The sequence below is a fragment of the Sinohyriopsis cumingii genome, chromosome 11 (assembly GCF_028554795.1).
Source record: "Sinohyriopsis cumingii isolate HCF-2022 chromosome 11, ASM2855479v2, whole genome shotgun sequence".
NCBI lineage: Eukaryota > Metazoa > Mollusca > Bivalvia > Unionida > Unionidae > Sinohyriopsis > Sinohyriopsis cumingii.
In genome coordinates, this window is record NC_142971.1 from 87,813,341 (window position 1) to 87,834,814 (window position 21,474).

The 21,474-nt window shown below is 35.8% G+C and overlaps 1 protein-coding gene and 1 long non-coding RNA gene across 2 annotated transcripts; one reads left to right on the forward strand and one right to left on the reverse strand.

Annotated features, from left to right (window-relative positions):
• Window positions 1-375: 375 nt before the first annotated feature.
• LOC149788925 (uncharacterized) lies at window positions 376-21,467 on the reverse strand. Its single transcript, XR_016424459.1, has 3 exons — window positions 21,355-21,467; window positions 11,779-11,925; window positions 376-775 (listed from the first exon to the last, which is right to left on the reverse strand). It is a non-coding gene; the product is annotated as an uncharacterized LOC149788925 (long non-coding RNA).
• On the forward strand, window positions 12,137-16,569 carry LOC149788926 (uncharacterized). Its single transcript, XM_089975802.1, has 5 exons — window positions 12,137-12,243; window positions 12,850-13,325; window positions 13,798-13,965; window positions 14,334-14,597; window positions 14,923-16,569. Exons 2-5 carry the CDS (start codon window positions 12,876-12,878, stop codon window positions 15,442-15,444), a joined length of 1,404 nt encoding a protein of 467 aa, XP_089831928.1. The 5' UTR covers window positions 12,137-12,243; window positions 12,850-12,875; the 3' UTR covers window positions 15,445-16,569.
• Window positions 21,468-21,474: the final 7 nt, after the last annotated feature.

Here is a 21,474-nt window from a genome sequence, read left to right on the forward strand (position 1 = left end):
ATTCATGATCTAGTTAGTTCCCTTAGTGTGGTGGTGTTGGTCTTGCAATTGTTGCTTTAAGTCCTGCATTGTTGCTAGGGGCATGCTTATATAAGTGAAAGTTTTTATTGAAATCAGTAGTCTTTTCTTTTTTAACCTTTGCGGAAGAGAATGGAAAAAGTGATAACAAGGCCTGGAATGGCTAGGTTGTAGGATATTGTGGCGTTCTGTCGTATTGGGGTGGGGTACTTCCAATATAATTTAATTAAATTATGATGAAAGTTCCACCCTGGCTCGTTAGGTTAGAAAGTTAAATTAGTGATGATGTAGATTTACAGCTCTGAACCCCCAGTCAGCAATGCCGACGGTTAAATTATAGAGAACACGAAGATGAAATTCAATCAATAACAATTTAATAAATGTGATCATTTAAAAAACGATAACTTCCAATCACTCGTCTTTCCCTCGACCAAGTGACAGCCTAATTCATCCCATGATTTACAGTGTGAGTTCGATTTTCCCCCTGTCCTTGCATCTACTCATCTATTTCTTCCCGCTGATTCTTCCTTCTTTCCGTTCCTCTAACTCCTTCTTTGTCTCTGTTTCTCTCTCTACTATCTCCTCCTCCAACTTCGCTCCAGACTTCAACTTCCCCTTCTTCTCCTTTCCCTCTCTATTATCTCCTCCAATTCCGCTCCCAGACTTCACTCCACCTTCTTCTCCTTCCATCCTTTCCTCCGTCTCTCTATCCGAGACAACGGGACCAAACTTTAACTGGTCTGTCCCTCAAAGCTTCCTGTGAAAAACCACAAGGCGTTAACAAATGTTTTATCGAACCTCACCTCACTCTATAACGACAATTAACCATCAGATAGCTGTCACTGTTTCGGCCACGCATGCATACACATCGAAATTCCCACACACTTCTTGCAGGGTAAACAATGGCGTAATAACACAGTATCAGCGAATTGTTATACAGACATCAATACATTGCGTCACGTCAGTATATACACATATATATTTAATCTCATCGTACTACAATCTGACAAAATCAGATGCATGTCTGTACATTACAAATATTCAACAATGGCAAAATCTATAATCATATGAACATATGTGTTAGTCTACTATAAAATACCCACATAGTAAATTACAATATTAACTCTTACGACGGCTGGCAAGCTATATAATTCTTTACAAATATCAACTCATTTCTTCAAAATATGCAAACATATTAACAAAACAAAGTAATTCTTCGTACTACGATTCTAGTACTACTAAAGTATACATACGACCTACAATTAAAATGCAGTCGCATTCCACAAAGACCGAACAAATATCTACTGACCTTTTGAAGCTTTCTGTACTTAGAATTTCCCGCTCTAAGATTTTCCCGCCAATAACGAATGGCTATTCGGAGTTACGCTAACCTCTTCTCTGGGTAATTTCTCTCAGCGAACTAACTTTTGCCGGAAAACGCAGGGATATCATTCTACCCAAATCAAGGTCTCCCCCCATCTCGATTCTGATTGGGTGGCGCTGTGCCCCTGTCCAATCGTCTTAGCGGCCAGTTCAACCTGTCTGTCTGTTTGCAGGGGAAAGAAGTTAGGACACTCCCACTTCTTCATGCAATTTCTTCTGATCTGGGAACATTTTGACACCTAGGTGATAACTGGCTATCGGGCGCCTCGCAACTCCGATATCCGGTTTTTCGATTCTAGCCACAACAGTCTTACGTAACGGATTAGTGCTAGCCTTCGGCAATGTTGGACATCAAACAATGACCCGTCAGAATTACCTTGATTATACATGTTTCAAACTGGGCTACTCTGGGTCGGGGTAAACATGACAGATATATGGGAACGGCTCGGTAGTAGGATATATGGGAATGGCTAGCTTGTAGCATATATATTCTGTTAATGCATGCATGGTATTTATTGATGTTCTGTCCATTTTTTACTTTCCTATTAATTCATTTTATTATTTATTGTTATTATTATCTTTCTTCAGGTGTTGTTTATATTATTATCATAGTTCTGTTCTTGAATAAAAAGCGGATTGAAATTATCTCCGAAGCGTAGGTGATGGAAATATGATAATCTTGAATTTGCACTATTTAGTTTTATTCGCTAGCTTGGTCAGTCAATCAATTAAAAGATTTAAGTGGCCTACGCAACTAATGCTTTCGTGACTGGTTAAGTCTCGAAGGTCGAGATTTTCAATTGATCGGGACTGTAGGAATGGAGCTACTACAGTTCCTCTTTTATGTGCGAATATCGCACGTTATAATTCATGAACATGTTCGGCCGAGGAAAGGAGGCAAGTGACCCGCGAGACGCGAAACGCCCCAGAAAAGCTGTACGCCCCGAAATGGCAAAGCGCGTAAGATCAAATCAAGTCAGTTGTACTAGTGGACAGAAATCTATTCTAATGGTGTGTAAGCCACTCGTGTAATTTTCCTAATCCTTCGATTTGTGTAATTTCATTACTATTTTTAATTAAAGCTGGAATTTGGTGTACATGGTGTACGTTTGATTTTCCGAAATGTTGTCAATCGCCTGGTGTCAGGCACCCTATACACGTTTGGGTCACGCTGCGTTTACTTTCGGTTTTCACTTTTGATGGTATACAAAGGATCGAGCTAAGGTTGTGGGGATAGAGCTTTTATCGAAAGAGGTCTTCAATAGCCATAGCCAAATGAAGAACCTCATATAAATTCTCAATTTGAAAGTCGATGTCCGTTCTCATCGTTACTCCTTCTTCATCCTGTGTTACCTTCTTTCTTTCTTCTTCGTGCTGTTGTAGTGTTTGACTGTTTTGCTAGAGTTTGCTGTTCTGCTCCGACTCGACTTCCATTGCCTTAGATCTTGATGTTTACGACTGGTCTTTTATCGCCATGATTCTTTGTTTAATAGCTATATTGAATTTGGAAGGTATATTGTGCCCCTTTTGTTGTATAAATATAATAAATAAGTATGTTTGGTCTGAATATCATTGTTTGATTTACATGTTTTAATAATTGTGGATTGTGTTGTTGTTTATATAGTTCCGCCTTATGTATATGTGTTTTTTTTGGGGGGGGGGGGGGGGCGATGACTGGGTTTAGGTCACCCTACAGTCTTAAGATGGTTGGGGCCTAATATTTTTTTGTGTTTGTTTATATCTTGCCACTCGTGTTGTCGTGTGTATCTCTCTATACGATAATAAATTTAGGTCGATGCGCAGCTAGTGCTTGCGCGACCGGTTAAGTCCTGAAGGTCAGGATTCTTAATTATTCGGGTCTGTGGGTATTGTGCCACCACAGCCCCGTTTTTATGTGCAATGTCGCACTTATTAATTTTGAAATTTTGGACATGTCTAGGCGAGGCAAAGAGGAAAGGGACCCCTGTGACGCTGTGAGCCATTCGATGCTGGTACGCCCTGGAACGCTGAGACTCGTACGATCGAATTTTCGTCCAGTTTTACTATTGGACACTTACTTTTCCAATAATGTGTCAGCCACCTATGCAATTTTCCAAATTTTTCGAGTTGTATAATTTTCTGTATTATTTTTAACAAAAGATTGTAATTTTGTGTATATGGTGTACCTTTATTTTTCCGAAAAGGTGCCAATCAGCTGGGTATCAGGTACCCTGTATACTTTTTGTATCCTGTTAGGTTTTTTTGGTTTTGAATTTTGATGCTGGTAATCAAAGGTTCAGATTAGGATTTTGTGGATAGAGCTTTTGTCAAAACAGGACTTCATAAACCAAAGGAAGAACCTCGTTAATAGAAGGCAATTAGAAAGTCGATGTCGGTCTTCTTTTTCTTACTTCTCTGTCTTCTTTCTGCTTTCTGTTGCTGAGGTGGGATGTTTTTCGTTCCGACTCGACTTTCAATTTTGTAATCCGGTATGATGTTTGCGACTGGTCTCTCTGGTTATTACGCCGTTGTTCTCATTTACTTGATGGAGTTTTGGAATTACATTGTGCCTCTAAGTGTTATTAGTTTTGTGAAAATGTTAAACTTATGTAATGTTGGGCTTTAGATAGCCTGATGACTGGGCTTTGTCACCTTATATTCTGATTTCTTATTGGGCCCTATGGTTAAATGATGGTTTGTTTGAGTACGTATTGGCAATCTTTGTCGCCTTGTGCGACCGAACCTGATGGCGAGGATTTGACCTCCTCATATATTACTATTTCCTTGGGTTGGAATTGGTTCTTACAGACCTATGTGTTTATTATTATGTTAGTTTGGAGTGCACATGCTGACATGCAATAGAAGAGAGTTATTGCTATATATAAACAGACATACATGTTCGTATACACCTTTAAGAACAATGAAGTAAATAATTTTGCTTTTGTTTTTTTTTTGTTTAATACAGAATTATTATATATTTATTTATTTATTTTTTATTGTAATTTTTTTATTATATATATATATATATATATATATATATATATATATATATATATATATATATATATATATATATATATATATATATTTTATTTTGGGGGTGAGGGGTGGGGGTGCGTGATATGGGCTTGCCTTTTGGCTAGGGATCTTACCTTATCTCTTTAGTCCAGTTCAGTGTGGATGTGATTAATTTTGTGTTATTTGTGATTTTAGGTCTATTTTTGTTTAGATTTATTTGGCCCTATTTTAGATTAAATACCCTATATTTATTATATATATATATATATATATATATATATATATATATATATATATATATATATATATATATATATATATATATATATATATATATATATATATATTCTTATTTATTTATTTATTTATTATTTTTTTATTTATTATTTTTAATTTATTTGTACGATGTTTATTTTTCCAGCTAAGTTTATTTTGATGAGACCGGCGTCCTTGCCGAGTAATCGGGTCCTAGGACTTTTCAAGGACATCCGGTCTTTTTTATTCCATAAGTTTAGGTTTATTAATCTGTTTTAGTTATTTCTATTTTCAGGCTGAATATTTATATAGTGTTAACTTTCTGGCTACTTCCATTTTGATTAAGACATTTGTCTTTGCTCGGGTCATTAAGACTTTTCAAGGACATCTAGCACTTTTTGTATAATTTTTTTTTTCTCCCAATGTTTAGATATATTAGCCGGTTTCCTAATTGTGTTAGTTTTGATTTCTTTGTTTTGTGTGTTTGTATATCCAATAATTTCTATTTTGTTTTGTTAAATTTTGTCATATTTGTCAATATGTTTTAGGTACCATATTATATTTTTGTATGTATTTTCCATATTTTTGTTATGTATCTTATTTAACATGTTTGGGTATGTTGTAGGTGATCCTAGTTTATGTTGTTTGTTGTGGAAGTTATTTCGTTGACTGTGATATTTGAGGCAGGTGTTGAAAAGAAGTCCAATGTTTCTATTCTTGGACAATGGGGACAGTTTATGTTTTGGTTTGTTTCTTTGGTGAGGTACTTTCCAAAGCTGTTTTAAAGTAAGGTTTTTCCTGTTTTTAATATGTTGGTAACACGGAGGTCAGTGGTGTTTATGTATTTAGGTGTTATGATGGTTCTGCTGACCTCTTTTTGCAGTTGGAATAGTTGTCTGCCCTTGTTGGTATTTTCCCAGAGTTGTTGTCATTTGTTGTTTATTTTAGTTTTTATTTGGCTGTATATCTCTTGTACACTATAGTCAAGATGTGTTACTGAGGTGTTCATAAGGTTTAGTTTTGCTTGTTGGTCTGCTTTGTCGTTTCCTATTAGATGGATATGCGATGGTACCCATACAAATTCAAGGCTGTGTTGTTTTCCTTCAATCTCTCGAGTGGACATTTGTGTTTCTTCCAGCATGTTACCTCTGCCTTTTGTTGTACCAGTCTCTGTGGATTTTAATATGCTTAGAGAGTCTGTTATGATAACATATTGTTTATGTGGTTGAGTTTTTATCCATTGGAGTACCTTGTTTATCGCCCAAAATTCTGCTGTATAGATGGAGCATGCATCTGGGAGTCTGTCTCCGAGTGTTATCCTGCTTTCGGGTATTATTATTGCCGCTGCCGTTCTCTTTAGTTCTTGGGATTTGGAACCATCAGTATAAATTTTAAGGTGTTTAGAGTAGTTTTCTTCGATGGTCTTGTGTATTTCTGATAATATACCTGTAGGGTTATGCAGTTTGGATCTAAATGTTTGGGCAATAAGATTGATTTTGGGGATGTTGTTTTTCCATGGGGTAGGATCACATATTTTGTATCGTTCTGCTTGGATGGCTGGAAGTTCCATTTTTTTGCAGAGTGTATGTACTTTTTGGCCTGCTGGTGGGTGGGGTACAAGTTTTTTGTTGAACGGGGTATTACATCTTTCGATCGTAAGTTTAGTTGGGTTGGTGTTGTTATGGGTTGAGTTTCTGGTGGCATATCTTAGTATTTGTTCCTCTCGTCTCAGATGTAATGGTAGGTCCCCTGTTAATGTATGTAGCTCTTCCATTGAGGTGTTGGGTAGGGCTCCGGTACAAAGTCTGCGTGCTTTGTATTGTATGCTGTTTGGTTTTTGGAGCAGAGTATTGTTAGCTGACGCATATATTTGGCAGCCATAGTCAAGTTGAGCTCTGATTAGCGATTTATAGAGAATGAGCATTGTTGTTTGATCAGCTCCTCATTTTGTTCCCTTGATGTTTCTTAGTAGATTGAGGTCTTGTGAGCATTTTTTGGTTAGTTCTGTAATGTGTTTCTCCCATGTGAGGGTCTCATCCATTAACGTTCCTAGGAAGTATGTTGTTGCTTGGTGGTCTAAAATGACTGAAATCATTCTGCACGCAGACGTAATAGAAAACACGATTAGTATGTTAACACTATTTATTGAATAATATGTTACAGCTGTAAATTCAAGTTCAAGGCTGTCACGTTAGGAGTTAGTGTCGTGGTCTTCGTATTATCAATGGACTTGATGGAAAACATTCGTATTTTAAAACGTTTGTATTAGTATTAAATATCGCGTAGCCTGAATCTTCCGTGGCGATTTTGTATCATCTGAAAAGGATTTGTGTTATTATATAAAATATAAAAATAAGTGTTATGTATGTTTGATTTAATTTATATTTGATTTAATTTAATTGTTTGTTCGTTAGTTTATTTTTTTTAATTCCATTAAATGTTATTGTATTGTAACTTTATTTACTGGACTTGATTTTGTTCAGCTCTGACTGTTTTTGACGTAAACAACTAATGATAGACACTTTGTATCTAATTCTGACCTAGTTCCTGACTTTGATTCAGACACTAGTAAGAGTTGTAGTAAACAACATTTTTATATTTTTTTCTTCATTCTTTCTCATTGGAATCGAGACCATACACTTGGAGTACGTGACAAATAGCATGTATCAAATATGTTTTTCCAGTGGATTGACCCACACCCGGGCTTCTGTTTTGAGTTGTATGTAGATTTATTGTTGATGTTTTGAGAAATAATTGTCATTCTTGTCATAACACTTGAGAAGTTAAAGTGTTTTATGTTGTGACCAGTTTTTGGTCTAATTATATTAATTTTCTTCAAATTATTTGGATTCCAAGAGATTATTGTTCCCTGAAAATACTTGTGCTCTAAATTAATTCTTGGACAAAGACAGTTATCGAAATTTACACAGAATTCAAACGCTGTTATTGTTGTTGAGTTTAATTATAGTGGCGTGCGCACACTTGTGCATGTACCACTTTTTTTTCTGACTGCACCGCAGCCTGCTAGTTGTTCCTGGGGAAGGGAATGGTGCCACCTACTCCAGGTTTTTATGGGTTCAAGGAACCCTGATCGTTTGGCCTAAATCTGTGGGTCCATAAAGGTCCCTTACAGTTGAATGGTTGGCTGTCATTAGTGGGAAGGAGAGCTCGGGAACGGTCCTGATTGCTTCACATCGCTGGTTTCTTGTTGCATTTGCCTGGTGTTTCTTGCGGTCCCCCCCCCCCCCGCCCGCAATGTTCTAAAAAGGGGGGTGTTCTATGCTGTTTATAGAGGTTGTTAGTAGAAATCATGTATGAAGATAGATTTTCAAGGTTATTATGGTATTACTAGTCGAGGTGTTTAGTGTGTGCTTCCTACATTATGTTATTTATACGTTTTTAGATATTGTGCCTCTTTAAGTTATTTATTTATTAATGTTTTTAGAGACTGAATGTTATTTATACTTTATTTTGCAAGAGACCGGAGTCCTAGCCGATTACACGGTTCGTTAAGGACATCTAGGACCGGAGTCCTAGCTGATTACCCGGTTCGTTAAGGACATCTAGGACATCCGATTTTGCGGTTTCCTTAGTTTTTTTTATAGGTGCTTCGTAAGTGAATTATTTATTAATATCTTTATAAAATTGAATTGTATGTTATGGGTTTTTATGTGGTAGCTTCTAAATTTATTTAGCTAGTTACTGGGTCTTTTGGTTTTGTGTGGATAGTAATTATATTTTGTTCCTAAGTCCTGCTGAGTCTATGAATTTATTTATATTTTTATATGCTGATTGTTTATTTTTATTAGAGTCCATAAGTAACTCTGGGTATGTGTGTGGTGATCCAATCACTTTTTGGTTTTTGATAAATATTTTCCGAGCGGGTTGATATTTTGGGCACATATTGAATACGTGGTGTAGATCTTCGGTGGTGTGGCAGTTAAAGCAGTTAATGGTTGCTGGTTTGGGTCCTATAAACCTTCCAAAACTGCTTGCTAGTTTAGTTTTTCCAGTTATTATCCTGTTTATGGCTTTCTGTTCTAAATAGGTACCCTTAGGTAGCTGTATGTTCCTATCTACGGTTTTTGGGATTTCATGGTGCTTTTTACCTTTTGTGGAGGAGTTCCAAAAATCTTGCCATGTTTGGTCTATATATATATTTGTGCGAAGCTTAGTGCTTCTGTAGAGCAATAGTTAAGCTTGATAGAGTTTTGATCTCCTAGTTTGGTTTGTGCAACTTTGCTGTTTCGTTGCCAGAGATTCCAATGTGCGACGGTATCCACATGAGCTCGACTAATTGATGTGCTGTGGTGATATCGTCGATTAATTGGCATGATCTGTCGAGGAATTGTTCCCTAGAGTGTGTATTGCGATTTTGGATCGATTTGATAACGCTTAGGGAATCGCTTATAATGACTGTTTTAGGTATTTGGTTGTCTTTGATCCATTGTAGTGATTCAAGTATAGCCCAGAATTCAGTGGGTAAATGGAGCAATAGTCAGGTAATCTGGATCCCGTTTGTATATTGAATTCAGCGATGACTATTGCTGCTGCTGTTCTTGGTGGGTTGTTTGTTTTTGATCCATCGGTATATATTTTAACATAGTCCGTGTATTTTTGGTATTTTTGGTTCATTTGGTTTACCAGTACAGGTTTTAGTAAGTTTTCTTGTCCTTCTTTATTGCCTAATTTGGTTGCTTCAATGTTCATCCTTGGTGGCTTTTATAACCATGGTGATTTGTTCTGGTCTGTATTGTTTGTTACCTGTTTTTTTTTTAGTAGAGGTATCTTTTCTCTTAGTTCAAGGATTACTTTGCCACTTGGTGTGGTGGGTATGATTTTGGGTTTGAAGACAACTTTACACTTGTTTATAGCTATTTTGGTGGGATGGTTGTCTAGGTGGGTATCTAATCGAATGGAGTATCGGAGGAGCAGTTCTTGCCTACGTAATTTTAAGGGTAGTTCTCCTGTTAGTGTTTGTAGTTCTTCTAATGATGTTGAGGGGAGTGTTCCTGTGCATAATAGTAAGGCTTTTCTCTGGATAGTGTCAAGTTTTTGTAGTACAGGTTGCTTAGTCGAGTTATATGCTTGGCAACCGCAATCCAGTTTTGATCTAATTAGGGTTTTATATATCGTGAGGAGGGTTTCCTGGTTGGATCCCCAGTCAGTCCCTGTGATGTTCCTGAGTAAATTAATTTTTTTTTTTACAATTCTGGGTGAGTTGTTCAATGTGCTGTTTCCATGTGAGGTGGTTGTCAAAGAACATTCCTAGGAATTTTACTACTGTTACGTATTTGATTAACTGATTTTGTATATAGAAGTTTGGATAGACTGGGTTGTTATTTCGTTTGGGGGTGAATATCATTGCACTGGAATATTATTTTCTGTGATTCAACAAAAAAATGTTGGCACATCAGTACGACGCTGACCACAGCATACGTCATCATCTTCCATTTTGGATTTCATCGGGATTCATTAGGACTTTTTATTACTAGGACTTTTTTAATTCTTGTACTATTTGTGGAATTGATTCTTAAAACCGTAAGTTCTTTTACTCCTTTTTGCCATGTTTTTCAAAGAAAATAAATTATTTGTCAAACTGTACAAAGCTTGTTATCTTCACTCTTTTCTTGTTACGTTTTGTAAAGCCTAAACAGTATCATAAGAAAGAAAAAAATTAAAATCTTCTGCCAGGTTTTCGTCATTTTTGTCTTAAATGAAAACATTATTGATTATTAACCTGAAAAAAGTATATTTTAGTATTTTCATAACTTTCTTTTCTCTCTCTCTCTCTCTCTCTCTCTCTCTCTGCTTGCTGTGCATTGTCCTTTGCTTTCCTTTCTTCTGCTATTTTCGTAGCTTTCTCTTCCTTCCACTCCTTTTCTTTTTCAGGTGTTGCTCCATTTTCGTTTGCTTTTATTTCTTCTGCTATTTCCCTACCTTTCTGTCCCTTCTCTTTGTTTTATTTTTCTGCATTTTCATTTGCTTACAATGCCTCTGCTGCTCTTTCCTTCGCTTTTCTTACTTATCTGGTGCAGGAGATGGAAAATTCCCACCTGGATTTTGTTCGGTTTCTTCTGCTTCCTTGTCCTAAAGTTAACCATTACTAGTGCCATGGCCTTTAGTGCTACATTTGTTACATTTCCTATGACATATACACCCTCCATACCAAGATGTTGCTCTGAATCCCTGCCTATAGATCAATGTTGGTCCTGTTAGGATTCCATCGGAATCGTTGTATTTGGCCATTTGGTACTTTTGTACTTTTACACCAATTTTTGTTTAACTCCTTGCGCTGTTATTTCTTATTTGGAAGTCATACAGTATTACTGTTCTGTACATGCACCGTTTTTTGCTCTGGTTTTTGGTCTTGGGTATACTTCACCTTTCTACCCTTTGACCCTAATGTGATTCTGGTTTCGGGATTCCCCCCCCCCCCCCGTTTAGGTATAATACATATGCTCCTTTGTTTAACGAGATGAGTGCTTGTATGTTTTTTCCTTAGACCCCATTAGCTATTATTGATGTGATTACATCACTGACTCGAGGTTTTGCCCCTCGAAGTTTATTCGCTGATACTGCTATGATTAACATCACTAGCTTCAGGTTTTGCCCCTCGAAGTGTATTCGTTGAGCTCCCTCTATTTGCTCAGTCGTGAAGTATCTCTGTCGTTCATCTTCTAAAGGTCGGAATGTGATCTTCAAGAACTGGCATTTTGCTTTGTTGTTATATCTCTATGCTCAATGCTATTAATTTAAATAAAAGGATATGTTATTTAAAGATTTCAGGTCAGTTAGTTAAACTATCATGATTGTCCACTGGCATGCGCCTGTCAAGTTGCTGTCACGCGTTCGCGGAGTGCGAAATAGGACTATTTTACATTAAAATTTTTCTTTTACATTTCCAATTGTCTTATCCTCTCTTCAGCACTCCACCTTTATCTTCCTCCGACACATTTCTTCCTTCCGGACATGATTATTAATGTACTTGCTTCAGTTAGCAACAATAACTGATACGTAACGGATGAAAAGAGTTGAAATCTTCCAGACAAAAAGAAATTCAAAATTTGCCATTGGAGACAGATAAAACGATTAATAAATACAACATATGAGCTTAATACTTACCTATGTCTTGTTGTGTCAGTTTAAAATGGAATACAAAACTGCGTCAAGAACCTTTTTCAACTGCTCTTTATTCCTTATTTTCAAAAATCTTCATCACAAGCAAGCATATATTCGACGAAGTTCTGCACGGGAGGAAGTTATCGATCACTGAAAATATAGATGAGGGTGTTAGTCAATACACAAACGTTGTCGGCTACATACGGTAGATCAATAGGAGTTACACTATGATTTATATTTAGATAGACACCGTCACGTAAACAAAACGGAGAACAAGTCTAGTCCAGTTGCAAGTCTGAACGTGTTATGTCGTGTTCTATTTCGTCAGCATTATCGGTCTATATAAACCCGCAGTCCCCACAGGTATGGCATACAGCTAAAGCGACGGAACAAGTAAACATCTAAATAGAGAAGAATACTTACATACAGTGAGAGGAATATCTCTTCTTTAGAGGATTTAACTAACAGGTAGTCATTACAATCATGGCTATTATACTCAAGGTCAATACATGAAATGTAGGTAATGAGATAGAAACCTTGGTAAATATTTTCTCTGAACAAAGTGATTCCTTTACAGAAAATAACTTCTAAGAAAGGAATATTTGTGGAAGAAAGTAAAGATGGCTTTATTCAGAATGTTAAACAATAATTATTGCAAAAATATGTTCGTTTTCTTGCTTCCCTAGCTCAAAAATACCGCCTAATTCTATCAGTGTCGTGCATAAAAATATGATTTTTCACCCTTGAGAAACTTTCAAGGTTTTGAAGTTTCAAACACACACACACACACACACACACACACACATATATATAAAACACAGAATATTCCATTTTAGAGTCCTATTCTAAATTCCCTATTATTTTTCTATATGACACAGAGTGTGTAAAGTCACTAGTAACGTATTTTGAATCCGTATATTTCGTATTCTGTCAGTTCTAATCGACATTTTTCCCCATTTCTTTCTTCATTTTCACCATTGCATTTCGATTTCTTGTAACAATTGTGCATAGTGCATTTTCTGTGTTGAGAATAGGTGGATATGTTTAAAGTAAAAGATTTTTACATTTATACAGCAATAAAGGTTCGTTTAGGAAAGATCATGGCCGCCATATTACCTGCTGCAGGACCCATGGAAGTCGTGTTCTCTTTCGACACCACTGGATCCATGTCGTCCTATCTCGAAGAGGTTAGAGGTCGTCTCCAAGACATGGTGCAGCGACTCCAGGCGGATATTCCCGGAATCAGGATTGCAATTTTTGCACACGGAGATTATTGTGATGCACATACTTATGTCACAAAGTACGTGGATTTCACCGATAATGTAGCCGACTTGTGCGAATTCGTGAAAAATGCCGGGTTGACTGGAGGCGGGGATGCTGATGAATGTTACGAACTCGTTCTGCATGAAGTCCGTACCAAATTGTCATGGACACCTGGCTCGCAGAGATTGTTGGTACTGATTGGAGATGCAAATCCGCATGAACCAAACTATCCACAGAATACAATGAAACTGGACTGGAGAGTTGAAGCAAACAAACTCATGGAGGGGGTTTGTACACATTTTGACTTTAATTGCCGTTATTAACTAATAAGTGAAACCATCTCGGATATAAATTGAACGGTATGATATATATTGCTTCAACATTTCCAGACGTAAACACCTGTTTACTTATAATTCAAATATCAAAACATCTTGCAAGTTTGTGTTACAAATTAGTGGTGATATTATACTTATCATACTTGTACTGTTTGTGGAATATTTTAAGATATTCCAAAAAGATTTCAACGACGGTTTCATGCTTGTTTTATTCGCTTTCAGTATCCTTTCTTTTGATTCGATTATTCAAAATACAGAATAGCTTCTGGAACAAAACTTGAACGTTTCAAATAAGCCTAATAATTAATAATCGCCAAATGACACAATGACTGGCAAAGAGTTAACATTTTCCAAGTTCTACTGAATTTTTGCATGCTATAGTAAACATCCTGACTAATTCTTTCCTCTTGTCTGGCAAATACAGTCAGTGCGCATCTATGGTGTACACTGTGGAACTTGCAGCAATGGGGATTTCTACAAAACCATATCTGAGAAAACAAGCGGACGTTATCTGAAACTCAACGAGTTCCAAAACATATTTGACCTCATAATGGCCGTCTGCTACAGAGAGAAGGGTGAAGATTTCTTGTCGGTACGTTTTGTTCCTCTGTTCCTTAATATTATAAAAATAATCCCATTTTGTTTCAACAACAAAATGTTCTAAACACTAATACTCTAACAGTTGCTATAAATCGACAAACGATTATTAGTAAACATGAACCTTTTCAGTAGGGCTGTATTTAAAGCAACAGTGAGAATTATCTAAGAGCATTTATTACTTATATGGCATTTTGATTAGTGCGCGTTACATTTTAGATACCGTTAGCATTTTAAGAAAGATGGATGTTAAATACAGAAAATGAAATATTTTTTAATCTGCGGAATCATAAGATGTCAAGTGTGAATTATATATAATCCGATGTATAAAAATACAACATTGTTTACATGCATTCCTTACAGATGTATGAGAAGGAGGTAAGAGACAGATGTTCTAGGGAAGGAATGCACAAAGACTTGGACACAATGTTCGGAATGCTGCGGAAGGCCTCATCTACGGAATCTCATGCAAAAATGATTTTGCCCACTGCAAAGAAGCTTGCTCCGAAAAAGTTGTCAAAACCTCTAATGCTGACAAAGGGTGGTTTAAAAAAGTATACTGTTAAGACAAAAGCAACCAACCGTCCTAAACTTGCAAAGAGAAACGAGGGAAAGAAACTAATAAAGGTAATTCTAACTTGTGACTTTAATATTTCCAAATTTAAACTTAATTTCGGAATTTCATCCACAAAAAAGGTTATTTGATTGGGTTAGAATTCGTATTTCAATCCCTGACGGGAACAAAACGAGAACAAAAAGACAACACACTATAAAATATTCCGATCTCAGTGAGTTTTATCGAAATGTAGATGGAATATGTTTTTTTATATTACGATTGCATTTTGTAATGTTATGTATTAAGATAAAATCAGAACGGTCCATTGACAAAGTTTGTCGGTCAGTTTAGTTGCATTTGTGTCATATAGCAATGCATGTACCCTTCTATTAATAGGAAAGTCATAAAAGTGATCCACATCTGAAAAGGGAAAATGTACCAGAGACAAACTTCATGCTGAGGGATCTCAACTGGTCTCCATGGCAACTGGCTATTATTCCCGGTGTAGTAGAATGCTCTGCGTCAAGATGGAGAAAGAGATGCGGGGACGGAAGTGGATACAGCAGACGACAGCTGTTTGGCGGGAAAATGAACGTACCGGCCTTTTACGAAGTGGCAGTGCAAATGAAATTTCGCTCAAAGAAATTTGTTGTTTTCAGCAAATTTGTGAAATCTTGCAGAAATTGGGAGAGGAAATTGGTAGGAAAGCCTGACATCAAGGCACAAATCGATGACGTAATTAAAAAGAACTGCAAGGTGTACATAAGACGAGTTGTGTTGAAAAGACGACAAGTTCAGGAAAAAATGATTTTGGACATTCAGAATTATGACTACGCCTGGAGTAAGATCCCAGGACGGAGACTCGGACACAGAACGGTCACAAAGGCTAATGTCAGGATTTCATATGATGCGCTCTAATGTTATTCGTAAGCTCTTTACCGTGACAATATTAAAGGGATCCTCTGAAATGAGTAAATTGTTCGAACAATTCAAAGTGTAGAAGCAAATTACTAAAGTAACAGATTATGTTTTGAGGTTTAGTTCCATACACACTACTTTTCCACCATGTTTTATGTAAACAGGTAATTTGTATTATTTTGTGTATTGTTTAATTAAGCTTGATGTGCACAATAGCTGGTCTGTTGGTGTGGTTACCATAGAAAATAGTGTTATTCATGCATACAAGAATTGAGGCGTTTACTATACAATTAATTTTGTGTGTGAGAGAGAGACAGAGAGAGGGTGGTGGTGGCGTGTTTGAGAGAGATTGTATTGCATTACATATATTTATTACATATATGAATATTTCTTGACGTACATTTTGTCTGTTATCATTATATAGCACGTATTACCACGTTTTTGGATATTATGTTCCCATTAAGTAAGAATTATGGTCTGGTTTGTGGTTGTTAATGTAATAATATTTCCGTCTCTATGAGAAAAATAAAGGCATCCATGTATAGAAATATTATTTTACAAGTTTATAATTGTTTTGAGACTTCCTCTCGAAGAAGTCTTTATTATAAGATATGTTCCTGTAAATTAATATGCTCTCTCTCTCTCTCTCTCCATGAAATGAGAATCACCGATAAATTAAGGAAATTAAGAGATTAAGCTATCTAGGTGCACTAACCCATTGCTCGATTACTAGAAATTTTATTCTTTCACAATGGGGACAAATTCAATCTAAAAATATGTTTGAGACTATAATTGTATTCGTAGTTTTATTGATTTCTCCTTCATTTATGTTCCGTATTCATTGCATTGTATTTCCTCCAAAAAAAATTATTTCTACATTATCGCAATTTATAAACCTAAATTAAATATTCTCTCGGTTGAATTAAGTACTTTATTCTTGATGCTAAAATCATACAAGTCTGATACTTTATAACATATGAAATTTATAATTATTTTATAATAATGTTTATAGTTGATTGGAATTAGTTATTATAAGTTCTGTCTCACTTATTCATAAATATATTGAAGGAATTAATGACCCTTTCTGCCAACCAAGATCAAGATCTCGATCTCTCTCTCGCTATATATATATATATATATATATATATATATATATATATATATATATGAATTGTAATGGTGTTCACTCCATTAACTAGGACGTTGATTCTCGTACACTCTTTCTATTATATTCTGAATGAATACTTGCTTTAAAACTCGTATTGCTTTAAAACTCGTATTCCAATTCAAAACCAGCGGTCTCTTTCTACACCGCTATATAATCAACTTGTTAAAATGCTTTGACAAATTTCAAGCATATTGGCATATAAAAACAATACTATTTTTTGTGGACATCCCGCATTGGTGTCACAACACATAGAACTGGTTGGAACTTTGGGAATGGAATTTCATATTTTCTAAAATAAAAGACTTTATATGTGCTTTCCCTACCCTCGCTTTTGATTGGGTATTATCCATAAAAAGAAAACAACATACATATGGAAATTTCTTTGGGTGGATTTAGGTTTTTCTTGGAATAAGATTATTCTTTGTCTTGTCTCGATTTATGGCTAGTCCAAAAATAAGTTCCAGGTTTATACTCCTTTCCATTAATGCACGAAGCTGTTATGGCAGGTTTCCTTGCCTTTCCCTTATTTAAATTCCAAGTTTGAGATCAAAAAGCGACCTCTGCTTTGAAGGTCTATTAATGATCTAGTTAGTTCCCTTAGTGTGGTGGTGTTGGTGTAGCAATTGTTGCTTTAAGTCCTGCATTGTTGCTAGGGGCGTGCTTATCTAAGTGAAATTCTTATTGAAATCTGTAGTCTTTTCTTTTTTAACCTTTGCGGAAGAGAATGGAAAAAGTGATAACAAGGTCTGGAATGAATAGGTTGTAGGATATATGTGAATGGCTAGGTTGTATGATATATGGGAATGACTAGGTTGTAGGATCTATGGGAATGACTAGTTTGTAGGATATATGGGAATAACTAGGTTGTAGGATAGATGGGAATGGCTAGGTTGTAGGATATATGGGAATGGCTAGGTTGTCGGATATATGGGAATGACTAGGTTGTAGGATAGATGGGAATGGCTAGGTTGTAGGATAGATGGGAATGGCTAGGTTTTAGGATATATATTCTGTTAATGCATGGATGGTATTTATTGATGTTATGTCCATTTTTTACTTTCCTATTAATTCATTTAATTATTTATTGCTATTATTATCTTTCTTGTGGTGTTTTATATTATTTAAATGTAATTATCATAGTTCTGTTCTTGAATAAAAAGTGGATTGAAGTTATCTCCGAAGCGTATGTGATAGAAATATGATAATCTTGAATTTGCACTATTTAGTTTTATTCGCTAGCTTGGTCAATCAATCAATTAAAAGATTTAAGTGGCCTACGCAACGAATGCTTTCGCGACTGGTTAAGTCTAGATGGTCGAGAGTTTCAGTTGATCGGAACTGTAGGAATGGAGCTACTACAGTTCCGCTTTTATGTGCGAATATCGCACGTTGTAATTCATGAACATGTTCGGCCGAGGAAAGGAGGCAAGGGACCCGCGGAACGCGAAACGCCACAGAAAAGCTGTACGCCCCGAAACGGCAAAGCGCGTAAGATCAAATCAGGTCAGTTGTACTAGTGGACAGAAATATATTCTAATGGTGTGTAAGCCACTCGTGTAATTTTCCTAATCCTTCGATTTGTGTAATTTCATTACTATTTTTAATTAAAGTTGGATTTTAGTGTACATGGTGTATTTTTGATTTTCCGAAATGTTGTCAATCAGCTGGTGTCAGGCACCCTATACACGTTTGGGTCACGCTGTGTTTACCTTCGGTTTTCACTTTTGATGGTATACAAAGGATCGAGTTAGGGTTGTGGGGATAGAGCTTGTGGTTGTGGGTAATTGAGGTCGACTGTGCGTAGCGTGTGATCCAGTTGTTGTTGTAAAGTTCCCTTCGTTTGTTTGTGTCGCTGCTTGCGTTGGGTTGTTGTTCTTGCTCAGTTTTTTGGATAGGTTGTAGGAGATTTGCCTGTCTTCCATGATTTATATGATTTGTACCTCCTGTGTTGTGCAGCTCTAGCTTGGTGGTCTAAAATGACTGAAATCATCCTGCACGCGGAAGTAATAGAAAACACGATTAGTCTGTTAAATATTTTAACACTACTTTTTTAATAATATGTTATAGCTGTAAATTCAAGTTCTAAAAGCTGTCACATCAGGCATAACTGTCGTGGTCTTAGTATTATAAATGGACTTGATGGAACACATTCGTATTTTAAAACTTTTGCATTAGTATTAAATATCGCGTAGCCTAGATCCTCCGTGGCGATTTTGCATAATCTGAAAAGGATTTATTATATAGAATATAACAATAGGTGTTCTGTATGTTTGATTTAATTTATATCTGATTTAATTCGATTTGTTTGTTTGCTTGTTTATATTATTTTTATTCCATTACATGTTATTGTAATGTAACTTTATTTAATGGATTTGATTTAATTAAGTTCTGTCTGTTTTTGACGTAAACAACTAAGAATAGAAACTTTGTATCTAATGCTGACCTACTTCCTGATCGTGATTCAGAAACCAGTAAGAGTTGTAGTATACACCTTTTTCATATTTTTTTCATTCTTTCTCAGAGTAATATACATAAAGTGGAATCGATGCCATACTTGGAGTACCTGACAGATAGCATGTATCAATTAGGTTTTTCCAGAGGATTGACCCACATCCTAGCTTCTGTTTTGCTTTGTAGGTAGATTTATTGTTGACGTTTTGAGAAATAATTGTCATTCTTGCCATAACATATAAGAAGTTAAAGTGTTTTATGTTGTGACCAGTTTTTGGGCTAATTATATTATTTTTCTTCAAATTATTTGGATTCCAAGAGATTATTTTTCCCTGAGAAAACTTGTGCTCTAAATTAGTTCTTGGACAAAGAGAGTTATCGAAATTTACACATAATTCAAACATTGGAATATTATTTTCTGTGATTCAACAAAGAACCGTTGGCACATCAATACAACGCTGACCACATCATGCGTCATCACTTTCCATTTTGGATTTCATCGGGATTCATTAGGACTTTTTGTTACTAGGACTGTTTTAATTCTTGGATTATATTTGGATTTGATTTGTAAAACCGTATGTTCTTTTCCTCATTTTTACCAAGTTTTTCTAGGGAAATAAATAATTTGTTTAATTTTATCAAGCTTGTTGTCTTCACTCTTTTCTTGTTACGTTTTGTAATAGCCTAAACACATCACATAAAAAAGAAAAAAATTAAAACGTGCCAGTTTTTCGTCATTTTTGTCTTAAATAGAAAACATCATTGATAATTAACCTGAAAAAGGCATACTTTAGGATTTTCGTAAATTTCTATTCTCTCTCTATCTCTCTGTCTCTCTCTGTCTTTCTCTCCTTTTCTGCTTGATGTGCATTGTCCTTTGCTTTCATTTATTCTGCTATTTTCGTAGCTTTCTCTTCTTTTCCTATCTTTTCTTTTTCTGGTGTTTCTGCATTTTCGTTTGTTTTGTTTCTTCTGCTACTTACATAGCTTTCTCTTCCTTCTCTTTCGTGTATTTTTCTGCATTTTCCTTTGCTTTCATTTCCTCTTTTTCTTTTTCCTTCGCTTTTCTTACTTACCATCGTTTCTGCTCATCGATATACTGTATGTTTTGCTTATCTGGTACAGGTTATGGAAAATTCCCACCTGGATTTTGTTCGGTTTCTTCTGCTTCCTTGTCCTAACGTTAACCATTACTGATGTCAAGGCCTTTAGTGCTATATTTGCTACGTTTCCTATGGCATATACACCCTCCATACCAGGATGTTACTCTAAATCCCTGCTTATAGGTCAATGTTGGTAAATATTTAGCCTGCTCTTTCTCAGCTCGTGGTCCTTTTAGGATTCCATCGGAATCATTGTATTTGGCCATTTGGTATTTTTGTACTTTTACACCAAATATTTTAAAACTCTTTGCGCTGTTATTTCCTATTGGGAAGTCACACAGTGTCACTGTTATGTACATACACCTCTTTTTGGTCTGGTTTTTGGTCGTGTGTTTACCTCACCTTTTTCCTCTTTCACCCCAATGTGATTCTGGTTTCGGGACTTATTTTACCCTGTTTAGGTATAATACATATGCGCCTTTGTTTAACGAGATGATTGCTTTTATGTCTTTCATTTAGACTCCATTTGCTATTACTACTGTGATTACATCACCAACTCGAAGTTTTACCTTTTGAAGTTTATTCGCTGATACTGCTATGATTAACATCACTAGCTTCAGGTTTGCCCCTCGAAGTGTATTCGCTGAGCTCCCTCTATTTGCTCATCTGTGAAGTATCTATGTCATCCATCTTCTGAAGGTCGGAACGTGGTCTTCAAGAACTGGCATTTTGCTTTATTGTTATATCTCTATGCTCAATGCTATTAATTTAAACAAAATGATATGTTATGTAAAAATTTAATGTCAGTTAGTTAAACTATCATGCTTGTCGACTGGCAATGGCCTACCACGTTGCTGTTACGCGTTCGCGGGGTCCAAAAAAGGGCTATTTTACATTTAAATTTTTCTTTTACATTTCCAATTGTCTTATCCTCTCTTCAGTGCTCCACCTTTATCTTCCTCCGACACATTTCTTCCTTCCGGACATTATTATTAATGTACTTGCTTCAGTTAGCAACAATAACTGATACGTAACGAATGAAAAGAGTTGAAACGGATTTTAAAAAAGTTTTAAACGACTTTACAAAGGGTTTAGAAAAAATATCTTCTAGACAAAATGAAATTCAAAATTTGCCATTTGAGACAGATAAAACGATAAATAAATACAATATATGATCTTAATACTTACCTATGTCTTGTGTCAGTTTAAAATACATAATACAAAACTGCGTCATGAAAACTTTTCAACTGCTCTTTATTCCTTATTTTAAAAAATCTTCATCACAAGCAAGCATATATTCGACGGAAT